At 39.5% G+C, this 15,819-nt stretch overlaps 3 protein-coding genes and 1 long non-coding RNA gene across 5 annotated transcripts; 2 read left to right on the forward strand and 2 right to left on the reverse strand.

Moving 5' to 3' along the window:
* The first annotated feature begins 477 nt into the window (after positions 1 to 477).
* Positions 478 to 4,501, forward strand: LOC141831870 (guanine nucleotide-binding protein subunit beta). Its single transcript, XM_074719285.1, has 6 exons — positions 478 to 859; positions 936 to 1,030; positions 1,327 to 1,748; positions 2,582 to 2,945; positions 3,040 to 3,153; positions 3,881 to 4,501. The coding sequence occupies exons 1-6, from the start codon at positions 754 to 756 to the stop codon at positions 3,914 to 3,916; spliced, it is 1,137 nt and encodes a 378-aa protein (XP_074575386.1). The 5' UTR covers positions 478 to 753; the 3' UTR covers positions 3,917 to 4,501.
* A 285-nt stretch (positions 4,502 to 4,786) lies between these two features.
* On the reverse strand, positions 4,787 to 6,169 carry LOC141832175 (putative BOI-related E3 ubiquitin-protein ligase 3). The gene is made up of 3 exons (XM_074719665.1): positions 6,028 to 6,169; positions 5,700 to 5,946; positions 4,787 to 5,616 (listed from the first exon to the last, which is right to left on the reverse strand). The coding sequence occupies exons 1-3, from the start codon at positions 6,081 to 6,083 to the stop codon at positions 5,131 to 5,133; spliced, it is 789 nt and encodes a 262-aa protein (XP_074575766.1). The 5' UTR covers positions 6,084 to 6,169; the 3' UTR covers positions 4,787 to 5,130.
* On the forward strand, positions 5,939 to 8,045 carry LOC141832177 (uncharacterized). Of its 2 annotated transcripts, XR_012602103.1 has the most exons (4): positions 5,939 to 6,009; positions 7,024 to 7,092; positions 7,174 to 7,722; positions 7,808 to 8,045. It is a non-coding gene; the product is annotated as an uncharacterized LOC141832177 (long non-coding RNA). The 2 variants fall into 2 exon arrangements; XR_012602104.1 differs by lacking the exon at positions 5,939 to 6,009 and having other exon boundaries at positions 6,925 to 7,095.
* A 1,635-nt stretch (positions 8,046 to 9,680) lies between these two features.
* Positions 9,681 to 11,333, reverse strand: LOC141832176 (transcription elongation factor 1 homolog). Its single transcript, XM_074719666.1, has 4 exons — positions 11,177 to 11,333; positions 10,954 to 11,024; positions 10,007 to 10,028; positions 9,681 to 9,935 (listed from the first exon to the last, which is right to left on the reverse strand). The coding sequence occupies exons 1-4, from the start codon at positions 11,287 to 11,289 to the stop codon at positions 9,890 to 9,892; spliced, it is 252 nt and encodes an 83-aa protein (XP_074575767.1). The 5' UTR covers positions 11,290 to 11,333; the 3' UTR covers positions 9,681 to 9,889.
* Positions 11,334 to 15,819: the final 4,486 nt, after the last annotated feature.

Consider the following 15,819-nt stretch of genomic DNA (forward strand, 5'->3'; position numbering starts at 1 on the left):
TAAGACTTGTTTATCAAGTTAGATGATTCAAGTGACAATATAAAAGGGTTCTTGTTTCTTTTCATGCATAAATCATAGCACGATTTATGTAGTAATATTGAAAAACTTCCCAACTTGAGAGTATCAAAATTTTAGTACTAATCGTGAAGATTCATGACGAACATCCATTCGATATTACTTGACAAATGTCGTGTGTGCAATGTGTATAGTAGTAGGGCTCATCCAAGCATTTTATAGAGAAGCAATTCACTGATGAGAGTGAAACAAAGGAAACAAAGAGAAGCAGCCACCGCCGAAGTAAACGGATGAAGGGAGGGGAAATAGGGGGAAAGGAAGAAGATATTCCGAAAATTAGAGGCGTGCGTGAAAAATCCTTGCTTATATTCGTTCGAGTGCTTTAAGATTCGTTCAGACGTTCCATATCTGATCGTCTATTTATCTCGCATGGGATGATTATTAGTTGCGGCCCGTGACGCGTGGTACACAGAAAACGTCCGCACCGAGTCCCGTCGACTTTGAATCCAGATGATTTGCTGACGTCAGCGCCACTCTCTTCCGCTTCGCCTTCCTCGTCTCCTCGGGCTTCGTCCTCCGCCTCCGCCTCCGCCTCCGCGCTCGCTTGCTCCTCCGAGGCGCGATTTTGGCTCATGCAGTCGGCGATTAGGAGGCGCCTATCGGGCGCAAGGAGAGGGTGATCATTTGATTTCCGTTTCTTCGCTTCGGTTTAGTTGGAGCTAGGGTTGGGTTTCGTGGATGTCGGTCGCGGAGTTGAAGGAGCGGCACACTGCCGCAACGGCTACGGTCAACTCTCTGAGGGAGAGATTGAAGCAGAGGAGGCAGTTGCTTCTCGATACTGATGGTGGGATGCCGCACTTTTTGGGGTATCTCGTTTTCTTACATGCGCTCTAGGCTTATGCTCGTGTTCGGTGTTTCAGTGTCTGGGTATGCTAGAAGCCAAGGGAGATCGGCAATTAGTTTCAGCCCCACGGATCTCGTTTGCTGCAGGATCTTGCAGGGTCATACTGGCAAGGTTGGTTGTTTTTTTTTTTCTGGCTATTTTTGGCCATTCCTACCTACATGAACCTCTCCTTGCTATCGTGCATAATAATCTAAGAGCTGTGGAATTTTTTATACTATGTATAAGTTGTAATGATAAGGTAAAGAACTACTGGAGATTGAAAAGGTATGGTAGGGTGGGGAGTTGCTCAGCATAACCAGTCATCTAGTGTTTGCTTTTCATTCTACAACTTTATTTGTCAATACATAGTTTTTTAGCATGCTTTTTATCAAGATTGGAAACCAATGAGTTTTATTTTAAGGTTCCAGATTTATTCATTGGACTGGACACCTGAAAGGAACCGGATTGTTAGCGCTTCTCAGGACGGGCGACTGATTGTATGGAATGCTTTAACGAGTCAGAAAACACATGCTATAAAGCTTCAATGCCCCTGGGTTATGACCTGTGCATTTGCACCAAATGGACTGTCTGTTGCTTGTGGAGGTCTTGACAGTGTTTGCTCTATTTTCAACCTCAATTCTCATGTTGAAAGAGATAGCATTCCTGTCTCGAGGGTACTTACCGGGCACAAAGGCTATGTGTATTCTTGTCAGTATGTTCCTGATCAAGAGACTCGGTTGATTACTAGCTCCGGTGATCAAACATGTGTTCTATGGGATGTCACAACTGGCCAAAGGATTTCTGTTTTTGGGGGAGAGTTTCCTTCAGGACATACAGCTTCTGTATTGAGGTAACATTCTTTTATTCAGGTACATTTTAAAAACTTACAATTGAACTATTTAGCGTAACCACAACTTTTGGCATAGTCCTTTCTTCCTGAACATGATTTTAAGAAACTAACCCCGAGGGCTACTCAGTTTAGATTTTTTGCTGGCTTCTTTGGTACTTGAGATAGTTCTTTTCTTTCCTCTAGCATATCATCTAAAATGTATGATAAACTTATTGCTTTTCATTTCATACTGATCATGATAAAAAAATTAATCTAGAACTGAAAGTTCCATTACATACCACCACCATACAAGAGTTGCTATCGCCTGATTGGCTATTCAAGTAAAACCACATATTCTGCAGATATGAGGTTGAATTTCAAGACAACAGATAAGGGGTTGAATTACCTAAATGTAGTATTATCACTTCCTCTGCACTTTTGAATTGATTAAACATGATATAAGAGGCTTAACATACACTTTTTCTAGCGGTTTAATGCTTCAGATCTTAAGAAAATTAGCAAGAAACATATAACATCTGGCAATTAACAAGCTACTGTGTTATACCTTGTTAAATCAAGGTAAATCATGTGATTCATGCTCATTATAAGAAATTGAAGCTAGCCAATGGAATGATGAATCATCAGAGACATTAGACAAACTATAATTGTAAAAAATTGTTCCCAAGGATTTTTATGTATAGAAACACTGATCAAACTAGGATTTGTTATACAAATTACTATCATGCAGGATCTATAAGTGTAGAGATTAAAAGATCTAAAATTTAAATTTAGCATACCAACTTCTTTGTTTAAAGCTATCCTTTGACATGCAGTTTCTTTGTTTCTTTCTGCAGTGTCTCAATCAACAATTCAAACTCAAACATGTTTGTCTCTGGTTCCTGCGATGCAACTGCACGGTTATGGGATACTCGAATTGCTAGCCGTGCCGTTCGGACTTATCATGGTCACCAAGGAGATGTCAACACTGTCAAGTTCTTCCCCGATGGGCAGAGATTTGGGACTGGCTCCGATGACAGCACATGCCGGTTATATGACATGCGAACAGGACATCAGCTTCAAGTTTACAGTCAACAGCATGATGCTGACGACGATGAGGTCCCAATTGTTACGTCTATTGCCTTTTCCTTATCCGGAAGATTACTCTTTGCTGGTTATTCCAGTGGTGATTGTTATGTATGGGATACACTAATGGCCGAGGTAAATGCACTTTCCTGCCATCCTAAAATGCATAATTTTCAGCAACTTGTTAACCACAATATGATTTATGTTGGTGCATGTTCATTTCTCGTAGGTGGTTTTGAACTTGGGAACACTTCAAAATTCTCACGAGTCACGCATAAGCTGCTTAAGCTTGTCTTCTGATGGTAGTGCTTTATGCACAGGGAGTTGGGACAAGAACCTCAAGGTGAATATTTCACAGCCGATTTTATACTCGAACACAATCTATTGCATATAGTGATTGCTGATGACAAAGTATTCTCTGATTCGGGTGACCTCTCACCTAACTTATTCCTTTTCCCAGCATCCACCCATTCTGACTTCACTTGAATTATCTGCAATTCGAACGAGTTAAGCATGCCTTTTCTCGCCACATTCACCTCAGCCCCACAGAATCCAGTTTGGACAAAAGGTAGTTTCACCTGATTGCAACTGGCTGAATTCACCCAAATGTAATTCCTCTAGCCTTGTGAACACAATCAATTGCATATAGTGATTGCTGATGACAAAGTATTCTCCAATTTGGGTGACCTATCACCTAACTTCTTCCTTTTACCAACATTCACCCATTCTGACTTCACTTGAGCCCCACAGAATCCAGTTCGCACAAAGTTAGTTCCACCTGATTGCAACTGGCTGAATTTATCCAAATGTAATTCCTCTAGCCTTGTCCTCATCCGACATCAAAGTTAGATATCCATAACTACTAGATTCATACAATCTAGTAGTAATTTTACCACAACAGCCACCACGTTGAATACTCATCTAGAATGCAAGAAGCTCCCAACTCTGTTTTTCCTACTACTTCCTTTGCATCCAAGGACACTTTTTTTCTCTTTTGGTTTCAATGAATTTGAAATCGTGACTCTGATGCAAAGGTGAATCAAGTTTGATGAGGATTCTTGTTCTTACAGATTTGGGCATTTGGTGGACACAGGAGGGTTATCTGAACCTTACCATCGACATTGATGAGAAACGTACACCCCTTTGTTTCATGGGCACTACAGTATTTTCTCTCAATCTCTCAAATGGATGCTACAAACCTGATTGAAGAGGACTCCTGAGCCATTACAAATTGCCTCTTCTCATCTCAGGCTCTTAGGATTTGTGTAACCTTCTGTAATTATTCATTTCCTGCGTATCGAAAACTCGGGTTTATCCCAACTATCTAGAGTCGCGATATGTTGTGCTGAAATTCGATAAGTTATGTTTTAAGTTATCTAGAGTCGCTATAGGTTTTTGGCTATTTGAGGAAATAGCTTGCTATAGTTATTTGAGCATCATATTGCTTTTCAATCTCGATACAGTGCGGCGGCAGTGGTCGTGCCCGCCCGTGGCAAAGCCCTAGTCCCCACCGATCTCAGCATCGCCATTCCCGATGGCACCTACGGCCGCATCGGTAACATCACTGCCCCCCCACCTGTTCATAGCAATTTGGAAATGCTAATGTTGTAGCTTATATTCTCTGTTCATCACGCTGAGGAATAACGTCTCTGCAAGTTAGCTTCTTGTATGCTTTGTTTGTGAAATCCTTGATCCTTAATTCCATTAAATTTAGTGTTTTTTTTTTTTTGCTGCAATTAAGAATGGCATTTTGGTTCTTGCTGAATTCTGTTCATGTCTAATGACTGATGTTTTCTCATGTGTTGTTCCTTGAAGAGCATATAGGTATAATTATCGACCAAGATACATAGTTTAAAAAAAGATGTTTACTTGGGTTGCAATTAGTTGATATCAATTTACAACAAAGTAAATAGATACATAATTGATATTGACATAGTCATGGCATGAATGTTCTCTCTCTTCATTCTCAAGCCTGTCTCATTCTTTTTGCTACTAGCCAATCCTTTTGATTCTTCTTGCCCTCTCTTGGTGCTTTATCATCACTTCCATCATCGTTAAATCTCATTTGTTGAATTAAAGTTGGATAAGACAAACTGGCTTAGAGCTCATGTTTTTCTTTCATCTCGATTGAGAAGCCATTATGTTTACGAGATTACTTAAAACAGGTTGATTAATAGATTCGCTTGCAATGTTAATTGTTAATCCCCTTTGCAATTCTTGCATGGCATCCGATTTGATTGAATGGGAACGAAGGAAGCTGGTAATTTCTGTCTAATTTTATTTTCTTTCTTGTAATTTTTTTTTATGGAAGACGAGTCGATTACGGTGACATGTTGACGAGGACGCTGCCAGTTTTGCAGCAGTGGCAGACGGGGCAGGCCGCGGCCGCAGGTCCGCAGGCGGCGCAGACGCAGAGATGGCGGCAGGGCAGCAGCAGCACCGCCGGCTCCCTCTCGCCGCACGACCGGCACACTAGCCTCCTCCCCTCCGCCGTGTTGCCGCCTTCGCAGCAGGATTCGGCGTCCGCCTCGGCTTGGGCCTCCGCGGTCGCCGCCAGCGCCTGCTCGAGGTTGGCCCGGAGCGCGTGGGCTGCTGCTTCGCTGCTACGGGCCTGCTCCCGCCACATCTGGTTCTCCACGCAGAGACTCCGCACGCGCTCCTCCAGCGCCAAGTTCAGGTACCTCACCCTCTCCATCTCCTCCTCCTTCGCCTTCAGCCGTTTCGACACGCCTTCCTCCACCGCCGCCAGGATCCGCCGCAGGAACCGCTTCAGCTTCTCGACCAGCTCCATCCTCACCTTCTCCACCTGTTACACAACCAATAAAAATCTCGTTTTCCCCTCTCTCCTGATTCCAAAACATTAAATTTCCAATTTCAGCAAGCAATTACATGGTGGAGGACGAGGCGATCGACGTGGAGCATCTGCTGCTGGACGAGGGAGGACAAGTCCTCGCCGAGGAAGGTGAGCGTGTTATCAGACAACTCTCGCGGCCGCTTCCTGGAAGCCGCGGGGAGGTTGTTGAAAGTGAGGCCGCTCTCGGAGGTGGAGGCTGCGGCGGCCGTCGTGGCCATTGGAGCAGCAAAGGGAAGCAAAGTTCCAGCGGCGAATCCCAATTGCATGTCGTGGACAAACTCCCTGCAAAAGCTTCAATCAGTCGGCTTCACGCACGAAGAGAAGAGATGGCAACAGAGAGATCAGGTACGCAGATTCAATCACCCGTTTCTGATGGTCTGGGAAGGGAAGAGATCAAGACGATGCTCTTCGACAGACATGAGCAGCGGGGTTATAAGTTGTGACGCTGTTTGTTGGAGGGGTAGAAAGGAGAGAAAAGAAGCAGGGCGAGGAATGAGGTGGTGGTGCATGCAATCGAGATGGGTGGGTGGGGGAAGGCATGGGGGGTTTATTCAGGGTTTCGTTTGGGATTAAGGAGGGTTAACAAGGGTTAAGGGAGTAATCCTTGATTACTCGAACTCCATCTTGGATGTGTTCCAAGGTTTCCCAAGAATCAGATACTGCAGAGCAGCTTAAGCAGCAGGAGCATCGTGGGGAGAATACAATACAAACTGACTGGGACATCAACGTCAAGCTCCAACTCAGTGGTCCTTGGATTTAAATACAAGGCATCAGGATTGGGGCCAACAAGTCATCATGCTTAGCATGTAGATTATCCTGCACTTTTTAGCCTTTTACACTAAGAAATGCACAATGGATCAGCACCCTCACTGCACTGCACTGCACTGCCACATGATTCAAAGTCGATTAAAGGCCGGCCATTAAGAAGCATTTTGGAGTTTGGCACGACCGATCTGCCACCTACAGTTCCCTCCACTCACTCACTCATTCATTCATTCAAGTCAGCGAAGCAAAAAAGAAAGAAGGGTAGAAAAGAAATGGGCATCAAAGATAGATAGATAGCATAATAATGGATAGATAGGGATGGATGTGATTCCCATCCCTGTGTTGCACCATTCCATGCCTCCATTATTGCCTCCATCAACCCAACCAACACTTCTCCCCACTTTGTTTAACTAACAAGGAAGGAGTGGAATGGGAGGTGGAGGGAGGGAGGGGAGGGGAAATTCCTTCCTCATTTTCTCTCCTCGCCATTTTAGACATGAATTAGTTTAGTTAATGATTGATCCTACTTGACTTCATAAAGCTTTAACAGAAGTGGATGCAAGACTAATCAAACTGAACTTAATCTTTACAGAGAGATTTGGTGGTCTACTTTATTGTCCACCCATCCAACAACTCTTGATCAGCCAAAGAAGCTCGTGAAAAGTAGTGAGCTGATGCCTCGCTCGCCCTTTTCCTTTAATTAATTTTCTCGTCTGTGCTTACTTTCCTGTTGGCTTTTGGCAGGTACCGTATGTTGAAAGCCAAGGTGGTACCATGCTCTGAACAAAAGGCGCATCAAAAGAGGGAGTCGAGTTCCCAACATGCAAAAGGCCAAAGCAAGCTCGTTGCTTCCCTCACAATTCGAGAGAGTTTGATGCGGGGCGGGGCAGGGAAGGGCAGGTGCCGTGCCACCACTGACCTGCAAGCCTTGGTCTCCCACCTCCATAATTATTTCGTGAGATGGGAACATGCTTTGCTTGCGCACTTGTGTTCATGAGCTTTGCTTGGAAACAATTCCCTCTTGTAGGAAGGAAGGAAGAGCAAAAGATGCATCATTCATAGTCGAGAAGAAACTTGTGGAGTTCACATGTTGTGCATGTCAACTATCCGACAATGGCCTGACGACAAGCAAACCAAAGAAGCAGATAAAAGGTCATGTAATCGTTGAGCCAGAGGGTAAAGAATGGTGATCGTTGCCATCTGGAAAACAGAAATGCTCGAGGCAGAAGCCTTGAAGACGGAGAACACGGGGGCTGCCTGTAGGTGCATGGTCACAAGCTTCCATCAACAGTGGTAAGCTTCAGTCCTGAAACTGTGCAATTAGATGTGGCCTCCCCAGCAGCAATTGGTGTGACTGATGATGTTTCTTGTATTTCAGAACGGCAGAAACCGAGCTGTTTAGAGTTAAGACACAGCTTGGCATGCTCATGCTGATATTTGGAAGCAGAAGGGTGACATATGAGATGACTGAACAATTAAAATGCAGATTTTAGTCACAACAGTTGACAGTGACGGGCAGAAATTGAAATCGAAAGCAAGTTTGTTTCCTGTGAAGATATTGGAACATGGCAGAACTGTTGATATTGAGATCTGAATGGATTAATACAATTTTATAGCAAAATTAGAATGTTATCAATCGATTTGATGAAAATCGTAATTGATTTCAAAATTGAAATCTGCATTTCGCGTAAATAGATTTAAATTATTAATTTTTTCACAATCGATTAAAAATGAATGAGAAATTAATTATTTAAAGTTGGTATAGAACAACATTCATTGTTAATTAATGTTATATAAGAAAATGTATGAAGAATGATTCCACATCGAAAATTTTCGATGAGGTTCTTTTCCTTTTTAATGATGTTGTGTTAATAGAGTTAACACAAAAAGTCTATGTGCTCTATTCTCATTGGCGCATCGCGAGGAACATTGAAAAACTTAAATTTATGCTCCAAATGACGTGATAGTATTTATGTGGCATCCACGTGGAGCAAGGAGAAATGACTGGATTGCTGACTGAGCGAACGAATAGCAACCGTTGATCAAAGAGGTGTGATGGATCGCATGTGATGCGATTTAAAGCGTTAGATCGTGAAAAGTCACGATCTGATCGCTTGGGATAAAATTTGATCTAAAACGTCAGATCGAATAGATCATTGGATCCAGATCCGACAGTTGATGATCAAAGGGGAGATCTGAGGGTTACAACCCTTTAGATCTGATGGATGAAATTAAGAGAGTTATGTGAAAAGATTACAACCCTCCAGATTGGACGACCCAGATCGATTCGACAAAAGTCATATCCACTTACGTAAAAGGTATTCAACCTCTTCATTTGATATAAATAAATCCTTCAAAAGTCACATCCCCTTACGTAAAGGGTATTCAACCTCTTCATTTGACATAAATAAATCCCTCCATATGTTTAAAATTTTATCGATCAATCATCGATTCTACTCATTTTCTGTGTATTCGGAGTTCAAAAAATCTATGAGAAGGTTCGTTAGTCTTAGAATTTGAATTTTATCGATCAATCATCGATTCTACTCATTTTCTGTGTATTCAGAGTTCAAAAAATCTATGAGAAGGTTCGTTAGTCTTAGAATTTGATGTTGACACCACACGGCAAACGGACAACCGATTTATTCCTTGGCGATGACTCCTCCCTGCTGGTTTTTTTTTAAACCATTTTTTTCTTTCAGAAACGAGGTTAAATATGTGCATTGTAAATGTACAATGGTTTGTTTTCACAATAATTCCTCCTCCCTGCTGGTTTTTGTCTTGGCTTGAGTATTTCCGTAAAAAGCTGTTGCTGCTTGAGTCATTGCCTTGGCATGCTGAATTCTAAGCTTTCAGCCATTATTATTAGTTCTCTAAACAATAATTCAGAAAATTTTCACTGCAATGTTTTTGGAAATCTGATATTACTCGAATTCATTTCGCCTGTTCATCATATACACTTGGAAGGACGATCGATGTTACAATTCTATGGTATGCTAGCGGAGAAGGAGCTTAAATATAAAGGACATTTTATACAAGTGTAAATGAGCATTGCCTCATTCCAGATCCCCGAAGCGTAAATGGTCACAATTATTTATTATGTTTTTATTTTTCTACGTGCGCTAAAAATACTTAGCAGTGGCACACAAGAATTAATTAATGTACACAACAAAATAAAAACGAAAACAAAAAAACATCAAAAGTAATTAATTACTGGAAATCCACACTAATCAAGTATGACCCACATCAATTATGCAGATTAAGATGATAAGCTGCTTCTCATCTTAATTATGGATGAATTTTTGTAGCTTTGTCTAAGCGTATACAGACATCCAATACTCCTCCTACAAGTGGATATTAGCAAGTCCAGGGTGTCCAAACACATTCATATTAACGAATACGTTTTATCCTATTTGTAATAGAAGAACCAGGCAGGAAGGACTTTTAAGCATCTTCGTCTTCAACGGGTATTTACCCTTTCGCACTCATCTATCCATTCGCTATATCTGCAAGACGACGTGTTAGCTAAAAAATCACTTGTGTCCAGAAACAAACATGGAGAAGTAGATTGACTTACATATCTATAGGCTCAGTGAGTGCTGCAAAAAAAAAAAAAAACAAACAAAGAGTTATGTAGGATTTTGAATGATAGAAATAGAAAGGGGGCAAACAGAGGATGCAAAAAGAGTAGCAAAGGGTAATAAACTCTAAAAATAGAATGGTCTACATTAATAACAGTAATCTATAAGTATCATGAAGAAACTCAAGGCATTCCTTAGAAAACTCTGAATAATTATTTTTACTGTAAAACAAGTTCACATGTAAACTGTAAACAATGCCCACCATCAAATTTATATACAGCAGTCATATAAGTCTTTCTGAATGATGAAACCATGGACACTATGGCAACCTTGTATCACCAACCTATGTTCCTCATGAATGTTTCTTACCATTTCTTTTGTAATTTCCAATACATTCAAATTAAACTAAGAATAGCCAACACCATAATTAATGTGGGAAAAAAGATCCCAACAGCTAGCAACCTATGATTCATCAGCAAGATCAAAAACAGCTAATCAGCAACCTATTCAGGACAACTTAAGTTGGACTTTGTTCACCAATAATTATCTTTGCACTGCTAGAGCTAAGACATTTTGTGTCAACACAGTACTGATGGATGAAAGTACATTTGAGAGTTCACTTGGTGGTTAACTACAGAAATTGCATAATTGATCATCCTCAATAGCAAAATCGTAGATGGTGCATTACTTTCTTCCTTTCCTTTTGAGTGTATATAAGTCTTATTTGTACAAGACAGAATCCCAAGTGATAAATGGCATCATAAATTGGCATTGCCTTTGGAGCATTCCTACTATATTAAGCCATAATAGGAAACACTTCATGCTATCCGTACTAAGAAATTAATAATATTCATAGATGGACAAAAAAGAATCATGGTGTTAAACATTGGTGCAGCATGTTTGTATCAAATAAAATTAAGTTTTTGAACCTAAGCAATCATACCAGTGATAGTAGTGCTGAAACTTTCAAGACATATCCTGCATGAGGCTTCACCAATCGAGTTCTTCATGTCACTATATGAAAAAAAAAAAAAAAAAGAAGATAAAGAATAATTAAACCAATATGATACCAGGAGAAAATAATTGACAAATTGACTATCAACAAGGCAACTTTAGATAATATGATCAAATTAAGTCAGTCGAAGTTGATATTAATGGGCACTTACATGCGACACTCAACACTATTGCCATGGTTGCAGAATGGGCAACAGAAAACAGTGTCAAGCTTGTCCATTCTCTTCTTTGGAGGTGGCTTCGCTTTCGACTTTCTCTTTCCCATTAAGATCGATGTTCTCTTTGTTCCCTTTTGCAGTTTTATGATATCTATTAAACCAAACATAATCATTAAAAAACCATGCCACATATAGTGAAAGGAAATATGAAAAACAAATCCTAATTAAGAGGTAATGTGCTCATGCTATAAAATAAAAGCATTGTCACAGATGCGAAAAAAAATATAGACAGATATGAAGAAATGACTAACCAATCTAAGATATATTCACAAGATACCCTTATGCCTCTAACTATAGTCACTGAAATGATTTCCACAGGAAAGGATGGAGCCTAAGTGAACGCTGTCAAGGATAAAGGGTATACTATTACTAGAAATTATTATTCGTCTTGAGGATATTTCTTAGGAATTGAATAGAGGCAGGCAAGAGTGGCACAACTACAGAAGATCAACGTGACACAGTAATACTTATCAGCAAATCAGATCACCAGACGTACTTCCAAAGAGATTTCTTTCTTTTACATACACAACAAAAATTGATAAGAAAGCTTCAGGCAGGAACCATGATCACATGTATGTGAAAATTGCCACTCCAAAGGTAGGACTAGTTAATGATGATAGGGTAGGATTCAGAATGAGCAAAGTTGAATAGTCAAAAGTTCATCTCTATATCTAAACTAAACGCAAGTTTGACTCATATCCGATCCAGATTCTCACAACCTAAATTCTCGTCCCCGCTACACGAAAAAGAAACAGAATTGCAAAATCCCATCCAGTTAACAATCACATATACGCTATCAAGAAAAAAAACCTAAATCCGCAAATCGAGAGAAATAGGATCATAGTAACCCGAAACAATCGAGAAGATCAAAGAGACGAAGGGAGAGAAATCAAAGACTTACCTCTAAAACCGAATTCCGGCGACAACAGCGAGAGGTCAAACAGAGTCAAATGCCGATTGGAGAAGTCGAGAGAGTGGGCGTATATATATATAGTGACAGGTGAGTAAAAATTCTGTTAAATAAATCTAACGAATCCATCAAACTTAAAAATTCGATTCCATTATTTTAAAATTTTAATTATTTATTTTAAAAAATTAATTTGATTCGATTTTGATTTTAAAATTTTTTATTTAATTAAATCAAATAAATTAAATAATTTTTAAATTTTTAAATAAATAAATTTATAAATTCTTAACTAATTAATAATATTTTTATAATATTTAAAATTTTTAATTACTTCGATTAATTCCGTCAAAAATAATTAATTGATATTTTATTAATTTAATTTGTTCAATTTTTATTTAAAAATTTAGTCAATTTGATTAGTTTAAAAAAATTTAATTCAGTTCGATTTTAATTAATTCAATTCAATTCAATTAGATTTTAATCTAATACTCAATCCTAATAGTGACAAGCAAGGGCTCAGAGATGAACCGCTGAGCCAGTCCAAATATCCTTAGATTTTATTATTATATATTGTTCAATATTATTATCTCTTGTCTAAATTTAAGTTTAAAATTTAAAATTGGATGCATTATGCCTGTTATGATTTTATAGCTGCTAATTTGTGACACATGTTGTAGTAGTTGATTTCGTAGTTGCTTAAACGTGTTCGATATACTTAACATTCAAAAAATCTCACGGAGGGGATTTGACATGCTCATCTAATATTTAAATTGTAGCAGTTAGGAAATCATAACTGCTACAACTCAAATTTAATTTACTCAATTAATATTCATATTATAACAATTATGAAATTGTACTTGCTTAATTATAAATATTTTTAAGCATTAAATTTGTTTGAATAGTAGGAGTTATGATTGTATAATTATTATTATACATCTGATTGAGAAGTTAAAATTTAAAATTTATATGAAAGATAATCATACTAAAAAAATATTTAGGTAATTATAATTAATTAAATAATAAAATATAATATTTTTATAAAATAAAATAAAATAAAACGTCTATGATTTTAGAATGGAAAGATTTGACTTTTGCTCGTAACTATTTCTTTAACAATATTATTTATATATTTGATTGGAAATACCAATAGAGTTTTTATCCCTATTTCTTTTTTTTTTTTTTATTTTTTATTTTATGTGTGCGTGTGCGAACCACTGACTTTGTCGGTATAGAAACAATAGTTTTCTTATTAAGAAATACACAAAGTCTTCCGCAGGCTGACGACAAACATCAAACGGACAGTCGATTCCTTTGCTTGCCATGACTTCAGTCAACCACCGTCGCCACCTATGTGGTAATCTTTCGGACACCCTAGCTGGTATGAGCATTGGTCGGATGTTTGATGGTTAAATCATCAGTCAATAAGTGATCTAATGTACGTGAAGTCTGGCTCCAATGGATGAAGGGACTGAGATAAAGTTGAACGAGAGATTAAATTGGCGTCGAAAAATCTTGACAGACTACTCTGAGTTCAAATTAGGATCCTTTGAACATAAAGATGATTTTACTTGAAGAACGAAGAAATAGGAGATGCTCTCTTTTGTTTTTCAGAATTCAAAAGAGTTTTTACATATCTTTGCAAGAGTTTATATACTCATCCGAAAAACATCTCCATGTCGCCTCGAGGGGGGTTATATAGAGGGGTCAAGGAAACCGAATCTGACGACTATTGATATTATGCATAGACATGGGGCATTTGGGAGATCAGATCTCATAACTTGGTAATCGTCCTCTTTTTATTAAGATGTTATGCAACAGTCATTGAATATTACTGTTTTCTTTTGACATTATGCGTAGATATATGTGAGGTCTAACTAAGTTTGATAATCTCATAATCACATTCTTTTTATACTTTTAAGTTGTTATATGTAATAGAAGTCTGTGCAACCTCCGAATTAGGCAAAAGATGGCGTCCAAAATTGGGATAGTGAGAGGTCGAGTGACTAAGTGACCGAGTGGCCGAATGATCGAGAGGTCGAGTGGTCGAGAAGCCAAAGAGACTCGAAGATCGAGTGGCCGAGAGATTGAGTAATCGAAAGATCGAGATATTAAGAGGCCAAGAGGCTAGGTGGCCGAATGACGAAGAGGTCAAAATATTGAACGGTCGAGTGATCGAGATGCCGAGAGACCGAGAGACTAAGTGGTTGGGTAGCCGAGTGGTCGGGTGAGGTTCAGTCTCTGTGGATTATTTACTTTTGACTCGCCACTTCAGTCTATCTTTTGATGATAAGCACCATGTAGGAGCAACCAGAATCCGCTGAATCATATAGTAAGACTCTAACTACAATATTGACTCATAGTTGAATGGATACAAGTTGACTAAAATCGAGTTCCTGTGACAGGAGCAAGAAATCAAAAAGAGTCAACGTCGAATGTCGATTGACAGGAAGAGGTCGGGAGAGAGAGACAGAGAACGTATACGTAGTGACGAAAGAAACAAAGTCATGGTCCAGATCTAGATCTGTCCATTAGCTTCTCCTTTTTATGTGTGTTGAAGGCCCATTATGATGAATATGATTTGGATAAATAAATTTTCATTGAATAATAATTTTTATATAAATATCAAATGGATTTTTTATCTTTTTTTTTAATTTTGCGTGTGTGTCTACCCTTGACTATTTGTCTAGAAACCATTTTTTAAATTTAATCATTTTTTTCTTATTAATAAAGGCTGGAATTCTTCCCACATGCTGACACCACACATCAAATGGACAGCTTATTCCTTTGTTGGCCATGACTCCGGTCAACCATCGTCGCCGCCTCGTCCTCTTCCTCCTCTTCACCGTTTCACCACTCCTCCTGGGGTCCACGCTTTGAGTCAACAACTCCTCCCAAGTTCAGAACATCGTCAACTTCGAGGACGGCTCACAAGTGCGGTCCATCCTCATCCGGCGCAACCCCCTCTTTGACGATCACATGCACCTACGCCTACAGATTCTACTACAATGCCGCATGCAACGCCTTCCTCTTCGCCGTCTAGCCGACAGCGGCGGCTTCATCACCGGCACCAGGATCACCCCTCCTCAGCTCGTCTGGTCAGCCAACCAAGCCACCCCCGTGGAGGCCAATGGCACCGTCTTCTGATCCACCGGCACTGCCTCCAAATCCATCGCGGGTATGAACATCTTCCTATCTAGAAAACTAGTTCTGTTCGATCAGAGCAGCGCGCCTGTGTGGCAATCTTTCGAGCACCCCAACAGATATGAACATCTCCCCACTGGTAGTGCTCTGGCCGAATGCTTGACGGTCAAGCCATCAGTCAATAAGTGATCCAATGCACATGAAGTCTGGCTCTAATGGATGAAGGACCTGAGAGAAAGTTTGACGAGAAATTAAACTTGCGTCGAAAAATCCTGACAGACTACTTTGAGTTCAAATTAGGATCCTTTGAACAGAAATATGATTTTACTTGAAGAAAGGATAAATAGGAGATGCTCTTTTTTTCAAAATTCAAGAGAATTTTTACATATCTTTGCGAGACTTTATATACTCATCCGAAAAGTATCTCCATGTCGCCCTGAGAGGGTTATATGGAGGGGTCAAATAAACCAGATCTGACAACTATTGATATTATGCACATACATAGGGTATCTGGGAGATCAGATCTAAT

This window comes from Curcuma longa, chromosome 7 (assembly GCF_044706935.1).
Source record: "Curcuma longa cultivar G26 ecotype Majalengka, Jawa Barat chromosome 7, ITB_CL_G26_1.1, whole genome shotgun sequence".
Lineage (NCBI taxonomy): Eukaryota > Viridiplantae > Streptophyta > Magnoliopsida > Zingiberales > Zingiberaceae > Curcuma > Curcuma longa.